This window comes from Chionomys nivalis, chromosome 2 (genome assembly GCF_950005125.1).
Source record: "Chionomys nivalis chromosome 2, mChiNiv1.1, whole genome shotgun sequence".
Taxonomy (NCBI): domain Eukaryota; kingdom Metazoa; phylum Chordata; class Mammalia; order Rodentia; family Cricetidae; genus Chionomys; species Chionomys nivalis.
In genome coordinates, this window is record NC_080087.1 from 80713825 (window position 1) to 80740823 (window position 26999).

At 45.4% G+C, this 26999-nt stretch overlaps 1 protein-coding gene across 1 annotated transcript; it reads left to right on the forward strand.

The window, feature by feature from the left end:
* Nucleotides 1-9064: 9064 nt before the first annotated feature.
* LOC130870139 (adenosine 5'-monophosphoramidase HINT1-like) lies at nt 9065-9620 on the forward strand. Its single transcript, XM_057762725.1, has one exon. It carries the CDS (start codon nt 9109-9111, stop codon nt 9487-9489), a length of 381 nt encoding a protein of 126 aa, XP_057618708.1. The 5' UTR covers nt 9065-9108; the 3' UTR covers nt 9490-9620.
* Nucleotides 9621-26999: the final 17379 nt, after the last annotated feature.

A 26999-nucleotide genomic window follows, 5' to 3' on the forward strand; every position in this document is an offset into this window, starting at 1 on the left:
CCACTTGGTTTACTTGTGTATCCCGGCTGGTTTTTCACTTACTTTGTGAATCAAACTGGCCTCCAACTTGTGGCAACTCCCTGTCTCTGCTTATTGAGTGCTGAGATTAAAAGCCATGGCAACATGCTTGGCCTAAATTTTCTTTTTCTTGAGAGGAAATCTTGCTTGTAGCTCCTCTTGAAGCTACAAAAATCACAATGTTTGAATTATATGCATGCCTCACTATGCCAATCATATCTATCTCGTGGTGTGGGAGTCTCCTCTGTGCTGTGGTTACCATTAATGAATAAAGAAAGTGCTTTGGCCTGTTGATAGGGCAGAACTTAGGTAGGCAGGAGGACTGGTCTGAATGCTGGCAGAAGGAAGGGCGGAGTCGGGGAGACGCCATGGACCTGTGGCCAGAGGTAGACGTGTTGAAACTTTGCTGGGAGGCCATGACCTAGTGGTGATGCACAGATTAATGGAGATGGATTAAATTAAGATGTAAGAGTTAGCCAATAAGAAGTTAGAGCTAATGGGCCAAGCAGTGATTTAATTAATACAGTTTCTGTGTGGATTATTTTGGTTCTGGGTGGTTGGGAAGAACAAGCAGCTCCTTCTTACAACAATCTCATATCCATATCACATGCCTGCATTGCGCACGAATACATGCATGTGCGCGTGTGTGTCCCCCACCCCAAGGATGACCTTGAACTCCTGTCCTGGTCCTCTTGTCTCCATTTTCCAAATGCTGAGATTACAGGTGTGTGCCACAATGTGAGTTCATGTGGTGCTGGGAATTGAACCCAGTTGTGTGCACTATATGAGCACTTGACCCACTCTCCAGTCTGCTATCATGTATCTGAATAATCTATATGTCATTTATGTCTTTACAACATCTTATTATCTCTCATATTTATCTAGATCATTTTTATACTACACCTATTGTTGATATTGTTTGCTTATATGTACCTATATGTATCATTCTAGTGTGTTCATCTTGTATTTATGTGTTATATTCAGAATAACATTAATATTATTACAATATATTTACTGTAAGACTTTTTAAAGCTAGATTCATTTTGGCTTTTGACTATAAACACCTAAAGTCTAATACTTTATTCACTCACGTTCATAGACGTTATCCCAACCACACAAGTACCCATTTCCAAAATGGGGTACAGAACAATCCTTGGTACTGCTCAGGGAGATGCTCATGTAGGTCTTTCTGACTTGACAGATTCTAGTAACTTCAGACTTTCCCAGCTCTTTGCCTACAGTGTTTCACTGACAGATCTGTGCTTCATGAGATCCAGACCCAGCCAGGCTCAGACAGAAAGGACAGGCCACATTTTTCTATCTATGACATCCACGAACAAGACTAAACATTCCTTATGTCTCATCCAGGGAATAACGGCTCTATCATCCTTCTCTGTCCTGTCCTCTAGTCCACCATCCAGTTTCGTGTCTCAGCCAAAGATGAGACTCTCCATACCACCAGGTGGCGCTGTTAATACACAAATCCCTAGGAGAAACTAAACCTCTGTTCAGTGGGAGATTAAGGGGGAGAGAGAAAAGCAGGGCTCATTCAGTTCTCAAAAGTGCCAAGGAGGGGCTGGAAGGATGGCCTTGGGGTGAAGAATATGTACTGCTTTCGAAGAGAACTGAGTTTGGTTCCAAGCACCCACACCAGAGGTCTCACATCTGCCTGTGGTTCCCTCTCCAAGGGGATCAGCTGCTTTCTTGGTTCTGTGGGCACCCATACATACTCACTTGCACCCCCCCACACACACATACACATAGAACTGTTCTAAAAAAAAAAAAACGTTCTGAGTAGAGTGTGCTTAAGGTCTCCCCTTCCTAATAGACCGAGGCTCGGCAGGAGATGCAGCTGCTTAAGTTCCCGAAGCAGATGCAGAGGAACTGGCAGATTGAAAGAATTAGCTCACACAAGAGAGGGAAAACTGACCCTGATGGCATGGGCCTATGGGAGCTGGTTCTGCCCCCTTGCCTGAGTGGGGCCGTTCCAGTGGCCCAGACTGACCAGCTCAGCTGCTACCCAGGGCCACAGCCTGGTCTTGGGTTGGCCCACCTTAACATCTACCCCATCTAGTGTTATGCCCAAATCCGTGAAGTCCCCACAAAAGCCAACAAGGAGACCGAGTCTCATACATAAAAGCAAAGAGCCTTTATTTTAATCAAATTTGCAAACTCAGGTCTCTTCACATGTCCAACATACTGGAATAACCGGAGAGCCCTAAGCTTAATTAGACTTGGGTTTTTATAGTAGTAAAGGTGGGGGTGAGGGGTTTCTGAGGTTCAGGACCCCTGACTGGCTGACATTTGTCTAGGGGTGTCCTGGTGAATGTGCACTGGCAGGTGATCCTATCTACAGCAGTTGGAATGTTAGGCATTTTCTTCGAACGGTCTGTTCTAGGACGGTGGTCAGGTAATCTCAGCTTGTGGATCCTCCTGCAACCAGGTATTGCCTCAGGGCAAACTACGCAGGCGTCTTATTAAATTTATGGATCACCGAGTTCTACTCTGGCAGCTGATAATGGTTGGAAGTAAAGAACTTCCTTTGGGTGACCTGCCCATATTTAGCTTATCATGGCTGGCCCCCAAACTAGGACCTGTTGGAGCTCGTGAACAATACCCACAGGATCTCCATGACCCAGGGCAGCCTGGGAATATCTGAGAGGAGTTCTGGTGAGGACCCAGTGATGATGGTGCACCAGAAACCAGAGGCCTTGAAGCAGACCAGTGACTCACGGCAATGAACATTTGTTAATAAAGCTGATTGACACAACATGGCTCACAGAGCCACCAGGACTAATGGAGAGGTGTTAGAGAGGCAGGAAAGATGCAGGAGCAAAGAGGTTTTTATTTATTTATATTTAATTTTGTATATCTTACTCTCCTGTTTCCTCTGTGTCTGCTGACTGGCGGCTGCCTGGCTTCTGGCCTTAGGCATCTCCCTTTCTCCCTCCTTTTCTCTTGTTCCTCAAGCCTAGGTTTCTCCTCTTACTTCTCTGCCCACCAGCCCCGCCTGTCCCTCTCCTGCCTACCCATTGACCATTCAGCTTTTTATTAGACCAATCAGGTGCCTTAAACAGGCAAGGTGAAACACTAACACATCTTTATGATGAGCAATTATGTGGTGGAGAAATGGGGAAAAAAGCAGAATGGTTCATGTGCTGTGGAAAGAGGTGGAACAGAAGAAGTGAAGGTAGTGAGGAGTAGGTTGATATGGGAGGCCTTTACCATGACTCTGGCTAGCAAGACCTCCCACCTCAGTTTGCTCCTCATCATAATGGGACCCACTTGCTTGGTTTGCCTGTGAATGTCTTCCTTCCAGCCCAGGCCTTGAGGGCCCAGGCTGGCCGATGGTGCAATATATTTTAAACATCAATTTGTCTTTTTTTTGTATGTGTATGAATGTCTTGCCTGCATGTAAGTCTGTGTAGCACTTATGTGGCTGTAGCACTTATGTGGCTGACCCCTCGGAGGCCAGAAGAGGGCACTGGATCCCCTGGAACTGGAGTTGCAGACCACTGTGAATAGACATGTGGGTGTTGGGAATCAAACCCTGGTCCTCTGGAGGGGCAGCCACTGAGCCATTTCTCTAGCCCAACATTTTGCATTGTTTGCTGTGGTACAGGGGGACTATTTTTCTTTCTTGCTTTGACCAAATATTTTAATTAGCATTCTGCAGATGTTTTAAAATACTTAATGGTTTTATTGTGGGGTAAGTTAAGGAGAACTTTTTACCCCAGATTCTCAAAGAGCTGCAGAGGACAGGGGGTATGGTTAGCCTTCTCTGGGTTTACTAGGTAAGTGGCAATTTCCTACGTATTAGGACCAGATGTTTTATACAAGAACTGAGTTTTGATGAAAGACACCCTGAAGTCCTAATGTTGCCTACCCCAGCTACCCTCTAATAGCTGGATCATTTGAACATTTCTTGACAGAAACCAAATGACTTTTGGATGGGGAGATACACAGAGATGATCTGAGAATTGGTCTTCTTCTTCTTCTTCTTCTTTTTTTTTTTTTTTTGGTTTTTTGAGACAGGGTCTCTCTGTAGCTTTGGTGCCTGTCCCGGAACTAGCTCTTGTAGACCAGGCTGGCCTCGAACTCCACGATCTGAGAATTGACTTCTTTTCTGGGAAAAAAAAATCAGATCATAACTGGCTTTTAGGAATGTTTTTATTTGGAAACCTACATTGGCAAGTCGGGGCTGAACACACTTAACGTTTTCCTGCTGAAACAATCCCATTATCAACATTACGCGTTTTACTATTTCTTTCACAAAACACACAGTTACGGAGAATCTAACTGGGAAACTTAAAAAGTCACCACAACTTCTTTGACTAATCCTCCAGTAGCAGAAGACAGCTTCCATAACTGTGCCTCCCAGTACGATATAGAAGGATGGCCTCCCACCTCATGGTGGTGGCTCATTTTGCTGGAAATCAACCCCTTGGAAGAACTAATCTTAAAATTTCGTGGAGACGCCTCCATCAACCACATGTGAAGGAAGCCTCCTTTTCCTCCACTCTTCCATCTCTGCGAGGGCCGGTCCATCTCAGAGGTGGAGGTGGTCCAAGCCTCCCGCTCCTGGCGGCTGATCTGGTGGCATGCTCCACTCTGCTGGCTTTTGCTTGCTCCACTGGAGCTTTTCCATTGCAGGGTTTTCCCCTGGCGTTTGCCACCACACCCTTCACACGCACGGGGGTTTTCATGGTTGCGCAGTTACCTCTTTGGGATTTGTTGATTTCCAGGGCTTTCCTCAGAATGAGTTCCACTATTTGCCCGTACTTTACAAATAAAGCTAGAAGGGTTTTCTCTTTGAACTCTACTGAGCGAGCTTCAGATGAGGTACTCTGGGCGCTCTGCTTCAGGCATTTTCTTCTCCCCAAACCAACGAGAGTAGGAACGGGTCTGGAAGGCCTTTGCGCGGCTCTCGGTTTGTAAGACGGCTGCCAAGTCCTGGGGCTTCCAAGAAAGGAAAAAGCCGCTAGGACCACTGAACAATCCACAAACTGCCAAAGGCAGGCGGTATTTGTTCACCACTCATCTCAGTCACTCGACACCCAGGGTTGAAACCTCTTTCTCCTCCACCTCGGGCGCTCAGGGGCAGTCCGAAGCCTAACTGTGAGGAGCCCACCTCAGAGCACCTCCGCATACGGACGACAGGGCAGTTATAGCATCACTTCCACCATACATATAGGTACTTTCAGTGACTTAGCGTGCAGGCGCTACCTGGCCCAGCCACTAGAGGGTGCTGCCACCCTGGACGTTGGGCAAATACAGCCGTTTTGAGATAGTTTAGGATTTAAGACTGTCAATCAGATCCCAGTTGGGATTTCGTTTCCAGCATGTACAATTTGTATGACCCTGGACAAGGGGCTAGTTTTATGTCAATTTCTCACAAGCTAGGGTTATCTAAAAGAAGGGAACCTCAATTGAGAAACTGCTTCTACAAGATCTGGATACTGGACATTTTCTTAATTATTGACTGATGCCGGGAGGACTCAGACCTGTTGGTCCTGGGTTCTGTAAGAAAGCAGGCTGAGCAAGAGAGAGGAAGAGATTTGGATGTTTGGATGGAATATTCTACAACTGTTTGCTAAGTCCATTTGAGTCATAACATATGTTAGTTCTCTTATTTCTCTGTTCATTTTTTTGTCTGATTGACCTGACCAGTGGTGAGAGGGGACTGTTGAAGTCTCCCACTATTAGTGTGTGGGGTTTAATACACGATTTAAGCTTTAGAAGTGTTTCTTTGACATATGAGGGTGCCCTTGTATTTGGGGCATAGATGTTCAGTATTGAAATTTCCTCTTGATGGATTTTTCCTGTGACTAATATGAAAAGATCTTCTTTGTCTCTTTTTACTGATTTTAGCTTGAAGTCTATTTTGTTAGATATTAGGATAGGTATGCCTGCTTGTTTCTTAGGTCCATTTGATTGGTATATTTTTTTCCCAACCCTTTACTCTGAGATGATGTCTGTCTTTGAGGTTGAGATGTGTTTCTTGTATGCAGAAGAAGGATGGATTCTGTTTTTATATCCAATCTGTGAGCCTGTGCCTTTTTATGGGTGAGTTGAGTCCATTTACATTAAGGAATATTGATGACTTGTTGTTGCTATCTCCTGTTAATTTAGATTTCATCGTTGGTGATATTAGTTTGTGCATTTTTTTTTCTTCTTTGGGATTTACTGTAATGAGATCATCAATTGTCTGTGTTTTTGTTGGTGTAGCTGTTAATGATTGTTTATATAAGCCACGCCCATTCCCTCTTCCATCCTCTGAGGCAAGCTGATCTTCAGCTTCCTGCCTGAGCTCGCTCTTTTTTCCATCTTCCTCTTGGAGAGGCAGCTTCGCTTCTGCCTCTCTCCCCACTTCTCCGCTCCCCCCTTCTCTGTCTCTCCCTCCTCTTCTCTCTCTCTTTTTCTCTGTCCTCTTCTCCTTCTTCCCCTCCTCTCTCCTCTAAGCAATAAATATCCAGTTCTATCCTGTACAATGTGTCTGTCCATGTGCCTCCTACCCGCTGCCTGCTCACACCACCGGGCTCGCAGGCACCAGTCCGCCCACCATGTGTCTCCCTGCCTGGGACCAGCCACTGTTCAGGGACCGGCAGCTGTCTCTGCCTGGAACTGGCTGCTCCCAGAGCCTGCTGCCTGCCACCACATGGCCCGCTACCACCATTTGGGGACCTAAAGCATTTCTGCTGCCTACTGCCACAGGGGAACTTGCAGCATTTTAAAAAAATCATAACAGTAGCCATCTTCCTTGGGTTGGAATTTTTCTTCTAGTATTTTGTGTAGGGCTGGGTTTGTGGCTAGGTATTGGTGGAATCTAGGTTTGTCATGGAATATCAGTTCCTTCCACAAAATAAGAGGTTTTATTATTTCTAGGAATAGCTGGCTTCCTGTATTCCTGGATCCCCTCTTTTTCTCTCCTTGCCTACCCCTTATATGAGGCAGCTCTTGGATCTCTGCATGAGCCCCTCCTCCATCCCATTAATAAACTCTTTCAGAGACTCCAACAAGCCCTTATCTAGGCCCCAGCTCTTCATCTCCCAGATTTAACTTGTCCTTTCTCCCTCTATGTAACAGAGAAGGAGATATATGCCCTTGGGGTCCTAGGACATCAGCTAGGACCTTCCTTTGCACCTGTAGCATACCTGTCAAAGAAGCTGGACCTCACCACTCAGGCTGAGCACCCTGCATATGTGCTTTAGTGGCTACTGAGCTTCTTATTTGTGAGTCAAAGAAACTAACTTTTGGGTCGCCCACCACTGTCTTTTCCCACCACAGTCTGTCCCATCTCTTAACTTACGAAGGATGACAAACCCTACCCCTTCCCGAGTCCTTTCCCTCCAGGTGGCACGAGTAGAAGATGCCACACTCACTTTCCAATGCTGCACACCTCTTAATATCTCAAATCTCCTACCTCAAGCTAATTAATTATCTCCATCTCACTCCTGCATAGAGACCTTAGAGGATCTACTGCCCCACTCCTCACATATACAGGAGGGAAAACTGTCCCAGGCCACTTATACCTGGTACACAGATGGCAGCTCCTTTTTATGTGAAGGGACCCATAAAGCAGGCTATGCCATAGTGTCAGATACTGGGGTAATGGAGGCACAGGCACTCCCTGCCCATACCACTAATCAGCAGGCTGAGTTAATAGACCTTACCCATGCCTTCCAGTTAGCAAAGGACACTCCTGTGCCAACAACTCCATATACTCTCCCTCTTCCTCTTTCTCCTATATGCGTTACCAACTTCTCTATATCTCTAATGTCATGCTTAAATTTCCAGTTAACCACTCAGCTATTATTACAGGAACCATTATTAAACATAGAGCCAGAGGTACAAGGATTGTCAAAAGCCCAGGTGGTAAGAAACAATACCAAGTTTGCAGGCACAAACTTCAAAAAACTCTCAAAACAGGCCTTAACATAATGGGTTTATCACTGACTGCAGCAGTGTTTCCTGGGTGTTAAGATAATACCATGATGCTAAAGGAAAACAAGTGCCTTAAGATTTACTTCAGGTGGGGCTGGAGAGATGGCTCAGCGGTTAAGAGCATTCATTGCCTGCTCTTCCAAAGGTCCTGAGTTCAATTCCCAGCAACCACATGGTGGCTCACAACCATCTGTAATGAGGTCTGGTGCCCTCTTCTGGACTTCAGGCATACACGCAGAAAGAATATTGTATACATAATAAATAAATATTTAAAAAAAAAAAAAAGATTTACTTCAGGTGGCCGGGCGGTGGTGGCGCACGCCTTTAATCCCAGCACTCGGAAGGCAGAGGCAGGCAGATCTCTGTGAGTTCGAGACCAGCCTGGTCTACAAGAGCTAGTTCCAGGACAGGCTCCAAAACCACAGAGAAACCCTGTCTCGAAAAAAAAACCAAAAAAAAAAAAAAAAAAAAAAGATTTACTTCAGGTAAAACATTAAAGGGTCTAATAATTGTCCTTTTCAATAATTTTCCCTTCTTCCCCCCACCATCTCCCATTCCAACAATATATCATTGTAATCATAAACTTTTAATATGTCTAAAATTTATTTCTTTTTAAACATTTTTTTTCATAAGCTCCAGGGAGTCAATAGGACCTACCTATACAGACCAGACTCACCCAGAATAAGTATCATTTAATTCTTCTCTTATCATTCCTGGTCTCGGGAAACCCTGGGAAATTCCCTCCTTCATCCTCCAAAAGAACTCCTCTCTATTTTCCATCTTGGGACTCTCCTCTAAATTTTTTCCAGACATAATTTTCTGCCTTTCCAGCCAGCATCTTGCGAGGTCCAAACTGCCAGCTAGCCAGTTCCTCAGAGCTGGGAAAAACAATAGTAATCAGCCACCCCAGGACGTGGTCAAGTATCTCAACTCCCCGACGCCCACAAAATCAGCAATGACGTCCATAAAGCAAGCGTGAAGCAGTCACAAGAGACCTTACAGTGCCCTATTCCCATCCATTAAGACCCCTAAATCCCCAAATTTTATAATAAACAAAAGGGTAGAATGTAATTATTCAGCCACAATAAGACAACACTTCCGGTCCCCACCGTGGCCGCGGCGCGGGAAGGACAGCGAGCGGCTGCGATGGCTGACGAGATTGCCAAGGCTCAAGTGGCCCAGCCTGGCGGCGACACGATCTTCGGCAAGATCATCCGCAAAGAAATCCCCGCCAAGATCATCTTCGAGGATGACCGGTGTCTTGCATTTCATGACATTTCCCCTCAAGCGCCAACACATTTCCTGGTGATACCCAAGAAGCATATAGCCCAGATTTCTGTAGCCGAAGATGATGACGAAAGTCTTCTAGGACATTTAATGATTGTTGGCAAGAAATGTGCTGCGGACCTGGGCCTGAACCGGGGCTATCGAATGGTGGTGAATGAAGGTTCAGACGGGGGACAGTCTGTTTACCATATTCATCTCCATGTTCTCGGGGGTCGGCAGATGAATTGGCCTCCTGGCTAAGCAGGTTGGGGCTAATTTTCCCTTCTCTAGATGGTGAGTCAGTTGGCAAGCTCCAGTATGTTAAATGGCACACATAGTTTTGCCTGTGTATGGAGAAATTGAAGAGATCATTTAAAATCCTGTGCCTAATAAAAGACAATTGTTACAAAAAAAAAAAAAAAAAAAGACAACACTTCCGGGTTCTAGAGCCATGCATGTGCAGACGGGCCCTCAGACTCAGAGATGTCTGAATGTTAAAGGGCCCCTGTGTGACCCACGTGCCTGCATGCATGGTTCCATCCATGTGTGATTCAGCTAAGCCCTTGCACGAATGCGTGAGCTCATCATCTGCATCATCTGCTTATAACGTAGTCACTCCATCCCTCTGTGCACAAGCGCTAGGCAGCTTTTGCAAAGCTGCATGCACCATCTTCCTCTCTCTCTGTACACCGATTCCTGGGCCTATATGCACCCCCTCTAATCAACTCCTAAGTGGGTTTGTTGTATGTTCTGTGTTTCCTTCTCACTCACATCCAGATAATTTCACAGACTAGAAAAGGGCACCTGATGTGGGAGGGTCTTCTGTTTTGTGTTGATTTCATTGGTTAATAAAGAAACTGCCTTGGCCATTTGATAGGCCAGCCCTTAGGTGGGTGGAGTAGACAGAAAAGAATGATGGGAGGAAGAGGGAAGTGAGGCAATCGCCATGCCTCTCCTCTCTGGGTCAGACGCCATGGAGCCAGCTGCCAGGTTAGACATGCTGAATCCTTCCCGGTAAGCCACCACCTCATGCTACACACATTAATAGAAATGGGTTAATCAAGATGTGAGAATTAGCTGATAAGAGGCTAGAACTAACGGGCCAAGCAGTGTTTAAAAGAATACAATTTGTGTGTTGTTATTTCAGGTGTAAAGCTAACCATGCGGGAGCTGGGTGGGACAAAAAGCAGGCCTGCCTGCAGCTCCTTCTACAGGCACCAGATATCATTCAGTTAGTTATGAGCTACCATGTGGTTGCTGGGATTTGAACTCAGGACCTCTGAAAGAGCAACCATTGCTCTTAACCACTGAGCCGTCTCTCCAGCCCCAAGGATAATTCTTAGTACATATTAAGGCTCCACAAGTATTTGATGAGTTAGGAAGTGGTGGTTAGTGAAGTTCTCTGACCACCAAAACCTGAACTCTGCCTTCCTGAATTTAGAGCTGTTATGGGGCAGTGTTTGTCCCGTGATATGACACTCTCAAGTCCTCCTGCATGTGGATGGAATCGGACTGGGAGATTAACCCTCAGCAAAAGGAGTGGTATATATTACTCCTGGGACAAAGTGATTTTATATCTGTGGTGAAATTGTCCACCTGTATCTTTGTAGTGGGAGGTCACTACCAGGGGTGACCCACCAGATTATCATTCAGATGAAATTCAAATAAGAATTAAGCTTCAGTTGCACTAAGCTGTAGAGCTTTGGGGTTCTTTGTTATAAAAGTTAGCTTGTCTTTCCTGTTACTGAATTACCTGGCATGAGTGAGAAGGAAGCACGAAACTTACAACAAACCTGCTTAGGAGTTTATGAGAGGAAACGTGTACAGGCCTGGGGAAGTTGGTGTGCAGAAAGAGGGGCTAAAGATGGCGTGCCCAGCTCTTAAAGGCTGCCTAGTGCATATGCACAGGGGGTTGATGTAGCTATGTCATACACAGATGAGGGAGCTCACGCACATGCACAAGGGCTTACCTAGCTGTGTCATATGTAGGTGACTCAACCGTGCAGCATGTAGGTCACGCATGACCTTTTAAGGTCCCCGGGGTGGCTAGGTATTTTGCCTGATGGCTTGTCCACACATGCGTGGCCCTGGAACCCAGAAGTGCCAGCCATGCTGTGTGACTGAAATCATGACAGTTACTCCAGGAGCTCTGAGAGCCTCCTTCCTCTCCCACACCACTACAGTCTGCCTTGTCTTCTCTAATTCTGCAAACTGGAGTGATTTTCCCTAAAGCAAAACCTGACTGTGATGCTGCTTTGCTTAAAGTTCTTCCTGATTCCTTAAGACCTTAGATAACCCCTCAGATTTATTTTACTTATCATTATGTATACAGTGTTCTCTCTGCACATATGCCTGCAGGCCAGAAGAGGGCACCAGATCTCACTACAGATGGTTATGAGCCACCATATAGTTGTTACTGGGAATTGAACTCATGACCTCTGGAAGAGCAGGAGGTGCTCTTAACTGCTGAGCTATCCCTCCAGTCCCAAAGATATTTCTAAGGAACCTCTTTGGGTTAAATTTCCAATATTTTCCTGATGTGCACTCTGGTAAAAATCAACTCAACTCAACTCAAAACAAAACAAAAGCTTTTCTCTTTTATTTTTAACCAATTACACAACATAGTTCTCATCTCCTAGTATTTGTTTGTTTTTTTGACAGGGTCTCTATGTAGCTCTAGCTATCCTGGAACTTTTAGGTAGACCAGGCTGGCCTTAACCTCTCAGATACCCTGTTGGCCTCCCTCCTGAGTGCTGGGGTTAAAAATGCATGCTTTCATACCTGGTTCTATTATTTGCTTTTGCTGATCCTTTATCTCTTTTTAAAAAAATTTTTTTTGAGACAGATTTTTTTTTTAAAAAAAGTTTTTTTAAAACTTGTATCTTAATACAGATTAAGCAACATTTTTAGTGATAAAACAAAAATGGTAATGGTAATGCTGATAATGTTTACAATTGATATTACATAAATCCCATCTAAATTAGTTATCCTCTCATTTAATTGTTCCATTTTCAAACTGTGCAGGGTATTATCATACAGAGACCCAAATCCTTTTGATATAATGGTGTTTCCATTTTTTATTGATTTTTTTTATTGAGCTCTACATTTTTTCCTGCTCCCCTCCCTGCTTCTTTCCTCCCTTTCAACTCTCTCCCAAGGTTCTCATGATCCCAATTTACTCAGGAGATCTTGTCTTTTTCTACTGCCCATGTAGATTAGATCCATGTATGTCTCTCTTAGAGTCCAAATTATTGTCTAGGTTCTCTGAGATTATGATTTGTAGGCTGGTTTTCTTTGCTTTATGTTTAAAAACCACTTTTGAGTGAGTACATATGATAATTGTCTTTCTGGGTCTAGGTTACATCACTCAAAATGATGTTTTCTAGCTTCATCCATTTGCCAGCAGATTTCAAGATGTCTTTATTTTTTTCTGCTGTGTAGTACTCCATTGTGTAAATGTGCCACCTTTTCCTTATCCATTCTTGGGTTGAGGGGCATTTAGGTTGTTTCCAGGTTCTGCCTATGACAAACAATGTTGAGACAGGTTCTTGATATAGAGCCTTAGCTATCCTGGAACTTAGTAAGTAGATCAGGCTGGCCTTGAACTCATAGAGATCTGCCTCTGCTTTTCCCTTCTAAGTGATGGGGTTAATGGCATGTGCCACCATGCCAAGTCCAAGATCCTTTTGTAGTTTATGATGTATCTGGCATCATTGTGCCATCAATGATATGTGTGGCTCTTGGTTTGTGACCAGGCTTAGTGTCCATTGAGTGACCAGGACCTGGTCTTAGCATGTGACCATTGTAGGACCCAGCATGACAAGCTCAACAGAGGCCTGAGTCTCTGTAGTTCACTCTAAGGCAATACCTGGTTCTGATAAAGACCACTAACTGAGATCACCTAGGCACCACCCAGGAACCAACCATCCAAAGAAAATTCCTAACATTCCTAACCATTGTAGATAGGATCACCCGCCAGAACATACCCATCACTTTTCACCAGGACAACCCTAGACAAATGTCAGCCAATAAAGGGTTCTGAACCTTGGAAATCCCTTACCTCTACTTTTACTATTATAAAAACCCAACTCCAACTGAGCTTGGGGCTCTCTGATCATTCCAATATGGACACACAGAAAGACCAAGTTTGCAAACTTGTGTAAGAATAAAGGCTCTTTGCTTTTATGTACAGGACTCAGTTCCCTAGTTGTTTTGGGGGGGGCACTGCTGATATGGGCAAACAACCATGACCTATGGTCATTGCTCTGGTCAAAGGAAGGCTTCATTTTTAAATAACAACTGCTCATTTTCTCAGGATATTTCCTACATTGTTGCCAGCTGCTACTGAGATACCAGCTGCTTGGCTCACTTTAGTACTAAATGGTTATTGCTGGGTCTCAAATCTTGGACAAATAGCTGAGGTGCCTATGTAACATATCAGAGTGGACCTGGCTACCAGGATCTGCCAGTATCTCTCAGTTCTTACCTGTTGTTACACCTAGATTGTGGGGTTCCAAAAACCCACCACAGAGTCTGCTCTTGTATGTAAAAGCAAAGAGCCTTTGTAATGATCTGTCCTGTCCTTTTAAGAGAAAAGCCACGGCCACTCCCTCCCCCCATCTGCTGAGGCAAGCTGATCTTCAGCTTCCAGCCTGAGTCCCTTCCTTTTTGTCTCCCTCTTGAAGAGGCAGCTTCTGTCTCTCCCTACTCCTCACTTCTCCCCTCCCCCTGTTTCTCTCTCTCTCTCTCTCTCTCTCTCTCTCTCTCTCATTCTCTCTCTCTGCTCTTCCCCCTTCTCCCCCTCCCTTCCATAACAAACTAAATAAATATTCAACTTCACTCTGCATGGCATGCCTATCCATCTTGTTCTCTCACCCACCACGTGCCTTCCTGCCTGGGACCCAGTTGCCTTTGTGGCCTGCCGTGGTCTTGGGACCTGCTGCCTGCTGCCTGCACGTCGGGGACCTGTAGCGTGGTCTCAAGACCTGCTGCCCTCTTGGACCTGTGGGCATGGTCTCATGGCCTGCTGTTTGCTGCAGCCACTCAGAGACCTGAAGCATTTTACTTAATCCATTACACTGGTGCTGTAACAATGGTGTCACGACTCGGCCAGGCTCTCCATGTTTCTTCCTGCCTGTGGATGGGCTGGCTGAGGACACATGGAACCCTGGGCTTGGGAACCAGGTTTCTTTACAACAACTCTCCATTCTGCCTGAGCATGATTTCTATGCACACCACTGGCTTCAATTGTTGAGTTTCCCCTATTCTGGCAAACTTAACTGTTTTTTCAAACCCTAGGAACTGACTATTGAGCTCGCAGAAATCTTCTGGTGTTCCTAGAAATGGGGAGGACAGCCCTCAACCACAGTCTTTATGTCTATGGTTGAGCCCTTCACTGACATTCATCTCTGGATTGCTTCCTTTAGCTGAAATTGTGTTTGGATGACCTGGCACTGCAATGCTGTGTTGTGCATTTGACTAGGGCCCAGGGTCCCTCAGATTTTTCTTTCTCCTTTTTTCTTTTCTTCCCCCTCCCCACCCCCTGCTGCGTAAGGCTGCTCAGAGGAGCCTTTGGTCACTTTGGCTTCTGAGTCATCCTGACTGGAGCCAGTCAGGCTTTAGCATCCTGCCTGTAGGCAGAGGACACTCTCGCACAAGTCCTGCGGTGTTTGCCACCAATTTACACCCCACTTATAGAGGGGAGACATCTCCCTATAGGCCTTGTGGTGCCGCCATTTTCACGGTTTTTCATGGTTTCAGCTATGGATAGCAAGCCATCTACGTCTGTCAATCCAGTCTCCCCCTGGGATGGATGCCTTTTAGAGGCCCTAAAACCCCAGGCCTTAACGCTCTACTTCTTCAGCTCCTACCCTCGCTCCGCTGGTGTCCCGCTGGCTCCACTTTTACGGGAGCTTCCTAACTACTGTCAGCGCACAGGCAAATGGAAGGAGTTTCCTCAGACTGACCCTGCCACCACTACTGCTGCCAACAAGATTGGTTAGATCCACAAGATGGATGTTTTCAATTCCACTGCCGTGGTGTGTGGCATGGTGGCTCAGCAACAGGGTGGATCATGTCTCTAGGTCTGTTTTATTATTAAACTTAAAACCCCTTCAGCTCAAAAATCATGGCTTTTCCATACAACATGTGATCATTGTCATTTTGACTGAGGTTGGGTGACCTTGCCATCATCTTAACTGAGGTCAGGTGACTTTACCACCATCTTAACTGAGAGCCAGGTCAGGTGACCAAGTCTTGCCTGGTCCTCCGGTTTACTTATGTTTTTGTCTCTAAATTCCTCTTGCTGACTCTGTTGCATGTGTGTTTTGTGCAGTAGCATGCCTTTGGTAGGACCCACCAAGAGCATCCCCTTTGCCCAATTCCTGTTCACTCTGTGTATGTGTGCATACATATAACTTAAATTCACCTGTTTCCTGTTAAATGGTATAATTGTCATTTCATCTCATTTCAGATTACAAAAACAATAAGTCTCATGTTTTAAACTGGTATGTACTTTTAAGTCTCATACAAAAATACTTTATATTTAATCCAACCCTCATTTAAGATATATTGATGTTCTTTACTATTGTCAGTTTTGTCATTAACCTTCTATTGCAAGCAATTTTTTCTTCTTTCTGCCTTTTACAAGTGCAAATTTTACCTGTTGAGTTAAGAAAGAGCCAGTACAGTCAAAATTAGAATCAGCTCTCCAGGCAGATTCTATATTGTAGTTACATCTGATAAGTAGCCCTCAACTTCTCAAAGATTTGGCAATATGGCATTTAAGTATTTAATTATTAAAAGACTTTTCACAACAAAAACAGAGGTTGGCGCCTAGCAGCAGCACTCTACTTCCTCCAAAGGAGACAGAAGACAAATGGGCACAGAACAAAGTCCATCGACAATTTGCTTCAGCTGCCAAGAACTGACCACTGGGAAAAAACTGTCTTTCATCTATGTCAGGAGCCATTTTCCAGAGATGATGGCAGGGACCATTATCCTGGGGATGTTTGCAGAGAGCCCCACACCCCAACTGTATTGAGAACTGTTTGTTGGCAGAGCCCACCCCACACCCAACTATCTTGAGAGTTATCTGTTAGCGGAACCTGCCCCGCATTCCAACTATCTAGAGAACTGTTTGTGGTTGGAATCACAAAAGGAACGATTCCGCCTGCACAGAGAACACTAGGTGTGTTGACTCATGACCTTGTGACTGATGACTCGTGACCTCGTGACCAACTCGTGACCAAGTGTCGACTCGTGACCATTGCTGCAAGATCCCTTCCTGCCCTTGCCATGTCCCTGCCCCCCATCCCAACCCAAATTCCTCATTCAAGGGCTGTATAAGCCACAACCATTTCGCCAATAAAGTGAGGCTTTGACAACAGATCTTGCTTGGCCTCGTTCCTCCTTCCCGCCCATGTCTTTTCAGATAGCGCCTCTTCGGGACCCTGGAATAACTGACCTGCCAGGCAGGTTACAACCCTAGAATAACTAACCCGCTGGGCGGTTACACATCTAAACTAAAGATCACCAGACAGTGGAAAGAATCGGTAGAATCTATAGCCTAGTGCTCAGGTCAAGGTAGGCTTGTTTCCCTACAGATTTCTTAGCTCACAGGATCTTCTGGAGCCTGGCAGGCCCTGTACTACATAGCAAAAGGCAAATATGACCCTCAGTGACCATGGAGGACCCTGAGGAGTAGCTCTAGGTGCCAACCAAGTGAGTTCTCTGTTATTTTTTTTAAGTCAGTAATGCAAGTAAAACTTTATCCTACTCAAAGATCTCTGATACAGTTTGGCAGCTGAGAGGTTTTGTCAGTTTTAAAGGACAACTTCACAAAACAAATTTCAGTAAAATACAAATACAAGTTATTAAAATGTGTACCTGCAAGTTATAATTCCTGTGAGTACCAGGGAGCCAAATTAAAGGATCCACCTTAAACAGGTCAAATACACCCCTCTCAATTCCCTGGTCCTAAAAATTTATTTTTCTTTAACTTAACTTGTTCCTCTGTTCTGCCAATACCTTAAACATGTATAAGAGACACCAGACATTTCCATACCACAAACACCGGACAGAAGCAAAGAGACCAGCTACCCCAGGATGTGACCAGCACCCAGATTTCTCAGGTTCCTCTCCAAAGATGACACCCACAAACAAACCGGAAGCAGTCTTGAGAATCCGCTGCCCCAATTCCTTTAACCTCTTGTGCCTAACCTCCTGCCTTTTTATTATAAAAAAGAGATAAGAATGTAATGATCTTTACTGCCCCTTTAAGAGAAAAGCCATGCACATTCCCCCACCCCTGTCTACTGAGGCAAGCTTCCCTTCCTTTCTGTCTTTCTCTTAAAGAGGCAGCTTCTCTCTCTCCCTTCTCTCCACTTTTCCCCTCCCCGTTTCTCCCTCCCTCTCTCTCTCCCTCTCTCCCCCTTTCTTTTTCTCTCTCTGTGTGTGTCTGTCTCTGCTCTTCCCCCTTCTTCCCTTCCATAACCCACTAAATAAATATCCAAAATCACTCTCCATGGTGTGCCTATCTGTCTCGGTCTCTCACCTGCCACATGGCTTCCTGCCTGAGACCCAGCTGCCTTCGTGGCCTTCTGTGGTCTCAGGACCCACTTCTCGCGTGGTCTCTGGCCTGCTGCCTGTGGTCTCTGGCCTGCTGCCTGCTGCCACTTCAGGGACCTGCGGCGTGGTCTCATGGCCCATTGCCTGCTGCAGCCACTTGGGGACCTGCAGCATTTTACTTAATCCATTACAGCCTTTATTCAAGCTTAAGCTTGGACTCTCTGTCTCCCTGAGAGCAGAGAGTGTCTGGGATATTTGGTATAGAGTTTTTTTTTTTTTTAATCATAGTAGAGGTTGGGGTGAGGGGATTTCCAGGGTTCAGGACCCTGATTGGCTGACATTTGTCTAGGGATGCTGGCAAAAGGGGAATAGGTGAGTCCTGGGCTTAGGGATATCCGGTGATCTTATCTAATCTTATCTAATGGTTGGAATATCAGGTACCTCTCTTTAGATTCTGGCCCTCCCTGGGTGGTGTCAATTTATGTTTTTTTCTGGAACCCAATGCTGCCTGCTATGGCGGCTGTGTGGCCTGGGCCCCATGTGTGGCCAGGCTGCCCTGGGCCCTACACCTATCATAGATATGGCTGGCATACCCTTCTCCCTCCCCTAAAGTTCTCTAGCCCAGGGCTGGGTGCCCTTCCCTATATAATCCATCCATTTTGGTTTGACCCCCTTTCGTCAACCCTTTACCTTCCTGGTCTTTTAGTCTAGTGCTTCCCCTTTCCCTCCCCTTTCTCCTCACATGACCCGGCTCAGTCTGGACTCTTCCAGATGTCCCTGCCTCTGGCTGTGCTGTCCCTTTTACCTACAATAAACTTTCTCCTCCACCATACCTTGGAGCAGTCATGTCCTTCCTGTTTTATTTCTATCATTCATCTGGTGCCAGAACCCAGGACCCGTCTTGCCTTTTCCTTTTTTAATTTTTTTTTCAGTTATGACTTTGGCATGACTCTGACCTTCCAGAAATATCTTATAGGAAGAAAGTTTTAATTTAGATCCTGGTTTTGGTCGATCCTAGTAGAAAGGTATGATGGTGGGAATGACTTTGTTTGTGGTGGTGGGGTTGGGTGGTAGAATTGTTCACATGCTGGTAAATCAAGGAGCAAAGATAGTATGTAGTGTAGGGACCAGTCAGGAAAAACTCAAGAGACCTGAGTTTCAGTTTACCCCAAGGCCTTGGATTCAGGAAAGACCACAAACTAAGACCACCCAGGCACCACCCAGGAATGGACCCTCCAAGAAGAAAGTACCTAACATTCCAAAGGAAATTCCTAACATTTCAACCATTGTAGATAAGATCACCTGATGTCCCTTAGCCCAGCAAATATCCATCCCTTTTGTCAGGACACCCGACAAATATTAGTTAACCAGGTGTCCTGAACCCTAGAAATCCCTACCCCAACCTCTGCTATGATTAAAAACTCTATCCAAACTGAGCTCAAAGGTCTCTGATTGTGCCACAATATATTGGACACATGGTGAGTCCTAGTTTGAACTTGAATAAAGACTCTTTGCTTTTACATAAGGGACTTGGTCTCCTTTTTGATTTTTGAGGGACTCTGAAATCTGGGCATAACAGCTAGGACCAAAACCCTATGCCTAATGGCTTCATATTCTTCAAAATAGCCCACCCAGGGAGGGCCAGAATCTAAAGAGAGGTACCTGATATTCCAACCATTAGATAAGATTAGATAAGATCACTGGATATCCCTGAGCCCAGGACTCACCTATTCCCGTTTTGCCAACATCCCTAGACAAATGTCAGCCAATCAAGGTCCTGAACCCTGGAAATCCCCTCACCCCAACCTCTACTATGATTAAAAACAACAACAACAACAACAACAACAACCTATTCCAAATATCCCAAACACTCTCTGCTCTTAGAGAGACAGAGAGTCCAAGCTTAAGCTTGAATAAAGGCTGTAATGGATTAAGTAAAATGCTGCAGGTCCCCAAGTGGCTGCAGCAGGCAGTGGGCCATGAGACCACATCGCAGGTCCCTGAAGTGGCAGCGGGCAGCAGGTCCTGAGACCACACCTAGGTTCAATTCCCAGTATTAATGGGGTGGCTCAAAACCATCTATAATTCTAGTCCCGGGGTATCCAATGCCCTCTGCTGGCCTCCAAGGGCAATGACGCAAGTAGTATACATGTATATATTCAGGCAAAATACTCGTACACCTTAAATAAAAATAAATGAGTATTCTAAAAAAAAAAAAAACAAAACTCCATAAGATCAGAACATTCAAAACATGCTTAGGCTCATGACATCATAGTAGATCATGAGTGTCCCATCCCTTTAAGAGACAAGCCCCGCCCACTCTCCCTTCTACTGAGGCAAGCAATTGGATCTTCCTCCCTGTTTTCAGCCTGCACTCTCTCTGCCCAGTCTCTCTTCAGAAAAGGTGGCTGTGATTTCTTCTATCCTCCTCCTCTCTCTCCCCCCCTTATCTTTTACTGAATAAGCTATACCCAGACTCACTCTGCATGGTGTGCCTATCCAGCCCTGTCTCTCACCCATAGCTAGCCGGCTGTTCCTTGTGGCCGGCTGCCTGCTGTGCCCCCCCCCCCCAGGAACTGTGCCACAGCTTTTATCTAAACCATTACAGAGGCTCTATCTCAGACTGCCCTGTACCATGAATACATTTGGTTTGTAAGAAGGAAGAGCAAGAGAGGCGAACTCTTTTTAAGACTCTTACCTTTAGCTGTGGAACACACTGTCCCTGTTGGTTCAAACAGCCTTGAGTGTTCTAGCAGTTTGTAGCCCTCCGGATGGTTCCCCAGGCATATCCTCTTTAGCTGTGCCAAGAAGACATCTTGAGACTTGAGTTCCATCTAGTGCCTTCCGTGGGCAGCATCTCACCCAGGAGCTCCTGCACCTTATCCTGCTCTTTAAATATCTATTTGTTTCTATTGCATGTGTATGAAACTGTGTATTTGCCGGAATCTGCATCTGTATGCCATGTTTGCTTAAGTTTCTAGGACCTTCCGAAATAGTGCCACTAGCTGGAAGCCAAGCTCCCCACAAGCCAGCTTTGTCTTCCCCGCCACCATCACACACTTCTTTTTTGAGGTAAGGGCATTTTCCATGTAAATCCTAACATGTACACGCACACATAGATAGATAGATAGATAGATAGATAGATAGATAGATAGATAGATAGATAGATGCCTAGCCAAGCTGTAGTGGCACACACCTTTAATCCCAGCACTAGGGAGGCAGAGGTAGGCAGATCTCTGTGAGTTTGAGTCAAGCCTGCTCTACATAGTGAGTTCCAAAACAGCCAGGGCTACACAGTGAGACCCTGTCTTGCAAACAAACAAAAACAAACAAACAAATTGTCAATGTGACTGTGAGCTGGTGGAACACTGCGTTTGGACCCTCACCGTGCCTGCGCGGTCCTCAGCAAGTCCTACCATATCACGTGTCTCAGTTTGTCAGCTATAAAATGAGAGGGGTGGGTGTCAGACAGTCACGTCAGGGTGAGCAGATCTGCAGTAATTGCTTGTTATGATTTAGACAGAGAGTACCCTGCCCTTCATCACTACCACAATCTGCAAGATTTCCTTCTTGGTGGTGGTGGCTGAATAGTACTCTACAGTGCATAGCAATCACGTTTCCTTATGAATTCATTGGCTGGTGGCCATGAAGGTTATTTCAAATTCTTATTTATTGTACATGGTGCTGTACTGAACACAGGAGGGCAGAGGCATCGTCAGTGGGTAGATTTTATTTTCTTTGGATATATAGCAAGAGTGGGATTGCTGAATTATGTCTTTTCTTGTGTATGCTCCTTACTGCATGACACAACCAGTGTGTATGAAATACTTAATTCTTGTGAAATAGAACATGGAAATTCTGAGAGGTAAATGTTAAGGACTGACAAGTAGAAGATTGTATGTCAAGACACATGCTATAGACTAATTTTTGTACAGATTTCCAATTCAGTTCTCTTGAATATTCAGAGGTTCACGAAACGTGGTTTGAGAAACCTCAAGACATATGACTACATAAAGGAGAGACTTTCTGGTGTCTGAGGTGACTTGCACTCGAAGACACTCCAGTCAACAGGGGGTCACGCAGACTGAACTGTTTCAAGTCTGCAGCTGCCTGGTAAACCTTCACGCGATTGAGCCAGACCTTGAGTTGCTGGGGCTTGCAACAGCAGAAGGACGGCTGGGACCCGAATTCAAATCATGTTTTGTTTGTTATTTTGAAATATTTCATTTTGTGGTGCTGGAGAGAAGCACAGTGGTTAAGGCCACTTGCTGATTTTCCAGAGGATCCAGGTTTGGTTTTCAGTGAAGGGTCCAAGAATACGAATATATAAATGTAGATTTCAGAAATCGGAATGTAGAAATAAAGAAACATAAAGTTGTAAGCCTAGGAGAATAGGAACAGACTGTCAGCTGCTTCCTCAGTAGCTTGAGGATTAACTGTTAACAGTGTGTTACTCCGCTTTACAACCCAAAGCTCTGTTTACCAGGCCGAAGCATCTTTCTGCAAACTGAGAGCCTAACACCCTGGCCATCCTTGATTAACACAGATATGAGCTGAGTCAACTTTTAGGAAATGGATCTATGAGCTCTGGGTTACGCATTATCCCTGCTATGGGAAACTGGCAGCATCAAAGGGGGAGCACAGGGCTCAGTAAACACCACCTGGAAGTACTAAGACAATAGTAAGTGCAAACACTAGTTTAACTAAGACTCTGTTAATGGAGATTGTAAAGTAAAGCAATCTGTATCTGAGTTCTACCTGGAGATTGTAAAAATTCCTTTGTTCAGACCTAATGCTTGGTGTCCCTACTATAAAAAGGTGGGTTCAGAAACTGGCCTTTGCCACAGCCTTACAAAAATCCTTCTCTGGCTGTGGTCTCAGCTAGCTGATAAGCTTTTTGTGCACCACGGAGATTTTTTTATTTTATTTTTTTTCTTGGATTTTGGTTTCTGGAATAAAGTTTGCTTTATTAGACTTTGGTGGTCTGTCCCCATCTTTGCGCGACCCCCCCAACATTCATTATTCACATGGTGGCTCACAGTCGTCCTTAACTTGGGTTCCTGGGGATTTGGTACCCTCTTCTAGGCTCTGAGGTCACCAGGCTTGCACACGCAGGCAAAAACTTACACACATAAAATAAAAAGCATAAATACAACTTTAAAATTACATTTAAAAATAAAAAGAATAAATACAACTTTAACATTTAAAATCTATTTATTTATTTATTTATGGGGGCATGGGTTCAGATCAGCAGATAATTTGTAGGAGTCAGTTCTCTCCTTCTACTATGTGGGAATTGGGGGTTAGATTCAGGTTACAGGTTGGGCAGCAAGCACCCACTGAGTCTTTTTGCCAAGTCCCAAATCCAACCTTTTGACATTACAATACGATGCCACAATCTCCAAAGTTCCTACCCCAAGATAGTACTATAGAATTGCAAAAATTATTTATTTCATTATTTTTAAAAAATTCATATGTGTTTATGCATACACACAATCAGTATAATATTCTCTATTCTCTCTTAGCTTTATTCCTATCCCACTGAGTCCCTTCTTCTTCCCACATCTCTGACCTTATTTTTTTGCTTTGTGGGTGACCCACTGCATTTAATAAGGGCTACTATGTGAGGATGGATGGGGAGGTATTGGCCTATGGGGTGGGTGGTGGATTGGACAAAGGGGTGAAATACTGAAGGCAGGGAGTGAGAGGATGGGGTGGGGGTGGTAATCTGGGCCCTGTCAGCTACAGCCACCTGACCCTGAAGCAGATTGCCTGGAGGAGGTAGATGTTAATCATAGTTTCAGAATTCCTTAGGCGCTTTCAGGTTCACACCTGCTTTGTCCAGTGTTTGTTTCTCCAAAGGCGGGCATGAAAGCAATGCATAAAAGAATGCCAACAGTTGTGGCTGCAAGACAAGACTGCTCCCTCTTCCACGTTCCATCAGCCACAGCCTGTACAGGGGCAGTACACAAGGTCCTTCTCTTCCTACAGTTCCGACAAGTGCCAGAGTAAAGGAGGTGTCCTGTCTACCATTCCACTGTGAAGTAGGAAGACAGCTTCGCTTCTGTTACCTGCTTGCTGGTGGCCTTGTACAAAGTCTTAGCTTCTCTTGCTAACAGAGTCTTTGTCTTTGGAATGGGAGCCATTTTACACCATGCCTCGGCAAACATCTAGGCAGCAATGACTCACGGTGCCACAGTAAGGCCATTTTTGGTATGACTTTTATTAAAGATATCAATGTTGGGTCAGGTATGGTAATTCACCCTTGGAATCCCAGCACTTGGGAGGCAGAGGCAAGAGTATCACCACAGATTTGAAGTCAGCCTAGTCTACATAATGAGTTCTAAGAAAGTCAGAACTTCCTAATGAGACCACGTTTCAAATCCCAAGAAGGGAGTTTGGGCATCCATGTTGGGCTGTGTGAATGGTGGATCATGCCTGTATGCCCAACTGTTTGGGAGACTGAAGTATGAGGATTGCTTGAGTCAAGGGTATAGAGCAAGCCTTGGCAATGCTGGAGCCATAAGCAAAGTCTCCAAATAAATTCCCTTTAACACAGCTAGCTAGACCTGATGCAGATCAAACACTTTTAGTTCCTCCCAGGCCTGCAGGTTACCATGGTTACCACTGCTGCATTTTCTACAATTATTAATCACAAACTTCTATCCTAACTAGTTACACTTAAGAAATGTAGTTAGTACATGAATGTAGAGAGCTGCGTGGAGCCGCACCTTAAAGATGGTGCTGGCTTCCGCCTTCCACGATCCCGAAAGCGAGGGCTCTCTGTGAAAAACAACTCCATATATGGCAAAGGCCAGACTCTTGCGATCATTACCCGATGATCCTAAGCTGCCTGCGTATGCATGGACCTATGAACGGTGCCCACGTGGCTATCCAGGGTTGGTAGCCGAGGCCTACTTAAGGGCTGGGAGAGGTTTTGCCGAGAGAGAGAGAGAGAGAGAGAGAGAGAGAGAGAGAGAGAGAGAGAGAGAGAGAGAGAGAGAGAGAGAGAGAGAGAGAGAGAGATTTTACAATTGTTAACAAGGTCCTGAATAAAACTGTTCGCAAGAAGAGCTCCGATGTTGTGTCTTCCTTGCTGGTCGAGGCGGCTGCGACAAGTGGTGGCCGGTATGGGGAACCGCTTCTCTTCTCTCTGTGGAGCTCAGAACTTGCTGCAGTCAGCAGTCAGGGGGTGCACCGGACAGTCCTCAGGTAAGGTTGGGGATCCGCGACCAAAGCGGGTTTTCTGCTCTCGTCGGTAGAAGAAGGGAGAGCGGGGTAGCAGAGACGCGACAAAAGCGTACAGGTAGAAGTGAAACCATAAACATCAAACGGGTTGTCAACGTCAAACGGGTTATCAACGTCAAACGGGTTGTCAACGTCAAATGGGTTGTCAACATCAAATGGGGTTGTCAAATGGGCGCTTTATCTTCGCACCCAATTTTTTTGGCTCTTAATGAGCTGCTTCGTTCTAAAAATTTAAAGATAAAAAGGAGCACTTTAGAGAGATTCCTGGAGGAGTGTGATACCATTGCACCTTGGTTCACGCCTCCGGCAATCTTACCATGCCCTCCTAGGAGAAGCTAGGTAGAGATCTCGACTTTGCTGCTGAACAAGGTACAGTAAGGAAAGGAGTTAGGCCAGTGTGGAAGCTAGTGCGAGGTTGTCTGGAAGATCAGCGATGTAGTGAAGTGGTGGAGAATGGTCAAGCCGCCCTAGAGATCCTGCAGGAGGAGAGATCCGAGAAAGCAGCTTCTGAAAAGGCTATGTCCGATGCTGGATCAGGAACAGGGGCGTCAGGCAAGAATACGGGAAAAAAGGACTCAGGTAAAAGAAAGGCAAGAGTATAATATCCTAGTCTGTCAGAACTGAAGGAATCTGACACTTCTATCCACTCGGGGTCTGATGATGATGATTGGAAGAGGAGGATTCTTATGCGACCCCCTAGAAACCGTCCGTAAATCGCTAGACAGAATAAAGATCAAAAGGAAAGAAAGGGAGAGACATGAGCAGGAACATCTTGAGGGTGCAAGAAGGAGGGTGACTCCTTTGGCCCCTCCCCCGTACCCTGAAATTATGGGAACAGAGGGAGGGACTTCTTTCAGCCCTGGAGTATGGAGAGAAGTTAGGGCAGAAATGGTGACGGCATTCCCAGTATTTCAAGATAATCAAGGCAACAGATACCATGAGCCCTTAGATTTCAAAGTCATTAAAACATTGGCAGACTTTCCGGACTTATGGTGTTTCAGCCTCCTTTATGGTGGCTCAGGTGGAGGCTTTGCATAGGTATGCTATGACCCCAAATGATTGGATGAATCTTGCAAGGGCTTGTCTGTCCCCTGGTCAATACCTGGATTGGAAAGCCTCTTTAATTGAATTTGACAATGGCCAGGCCGCAATAAATTTAGCAGCTGGGGGAGCCCAAGCAGTCTGGGACACGGATATGTTCCTCGGACAAGGTAGATTTGCCAACCAGCAAAATGGATATCCCCCTCAGGTATATGAACAAATTAATAACATTGCTACCTGAGCCTGGAAAACTTTACCCAATAGAGGGGAAGTAAGAGGTAATTTGACAAAGATTATTCAAGGACCTACAGAGCCCTTTTCTGATTTTGTGGCTAGACTGGTGGAAGTGGCAGGAAAGATATTTGGTGATCCTGACACCGCTATGCCATCAGTCAAGCAGTTAGCATATGAACAATGTACAACAGAATGTAGGGCAGCCATTACCCCTTACAAGAACAGGGGGTTGGAATATTGGATGAGGGCATGTAGAGAACTAGGAGGTCCGCTGACCAATGCTGGATTGGCGGCGGCAGTACTTTGGCTCAGTAAAAATGGGGGCAACACGGGAACTTGCTTTCGATGTGGCAAAGCAGGCCATATAAAGCATAACTGCCCTCAAAGAGGAAGTACTCAGCAGGGAAAAGCCCAGGAATCTGGGAGTAGCCAATGCCCAATTCCAGGACTATGCCCTAGATGTAAAAAAGGAAAGCATTGGGCAACTGAGTGTAGATCAGTAAAAGACATTAATGGACAGCCACTAGTCAATATTACTATGCCAAAAAATGAACAGCGGGGCCCCCGGCCTCAGGGCCCCCAAATCTATGGGGCCATAAAGGATCAGAGCAAAGAGGAGAGTCATGAACAGTGGCCAACTTTCAGACACCCCAAGGACCGCGGAGAGCCACTGCAGGTTC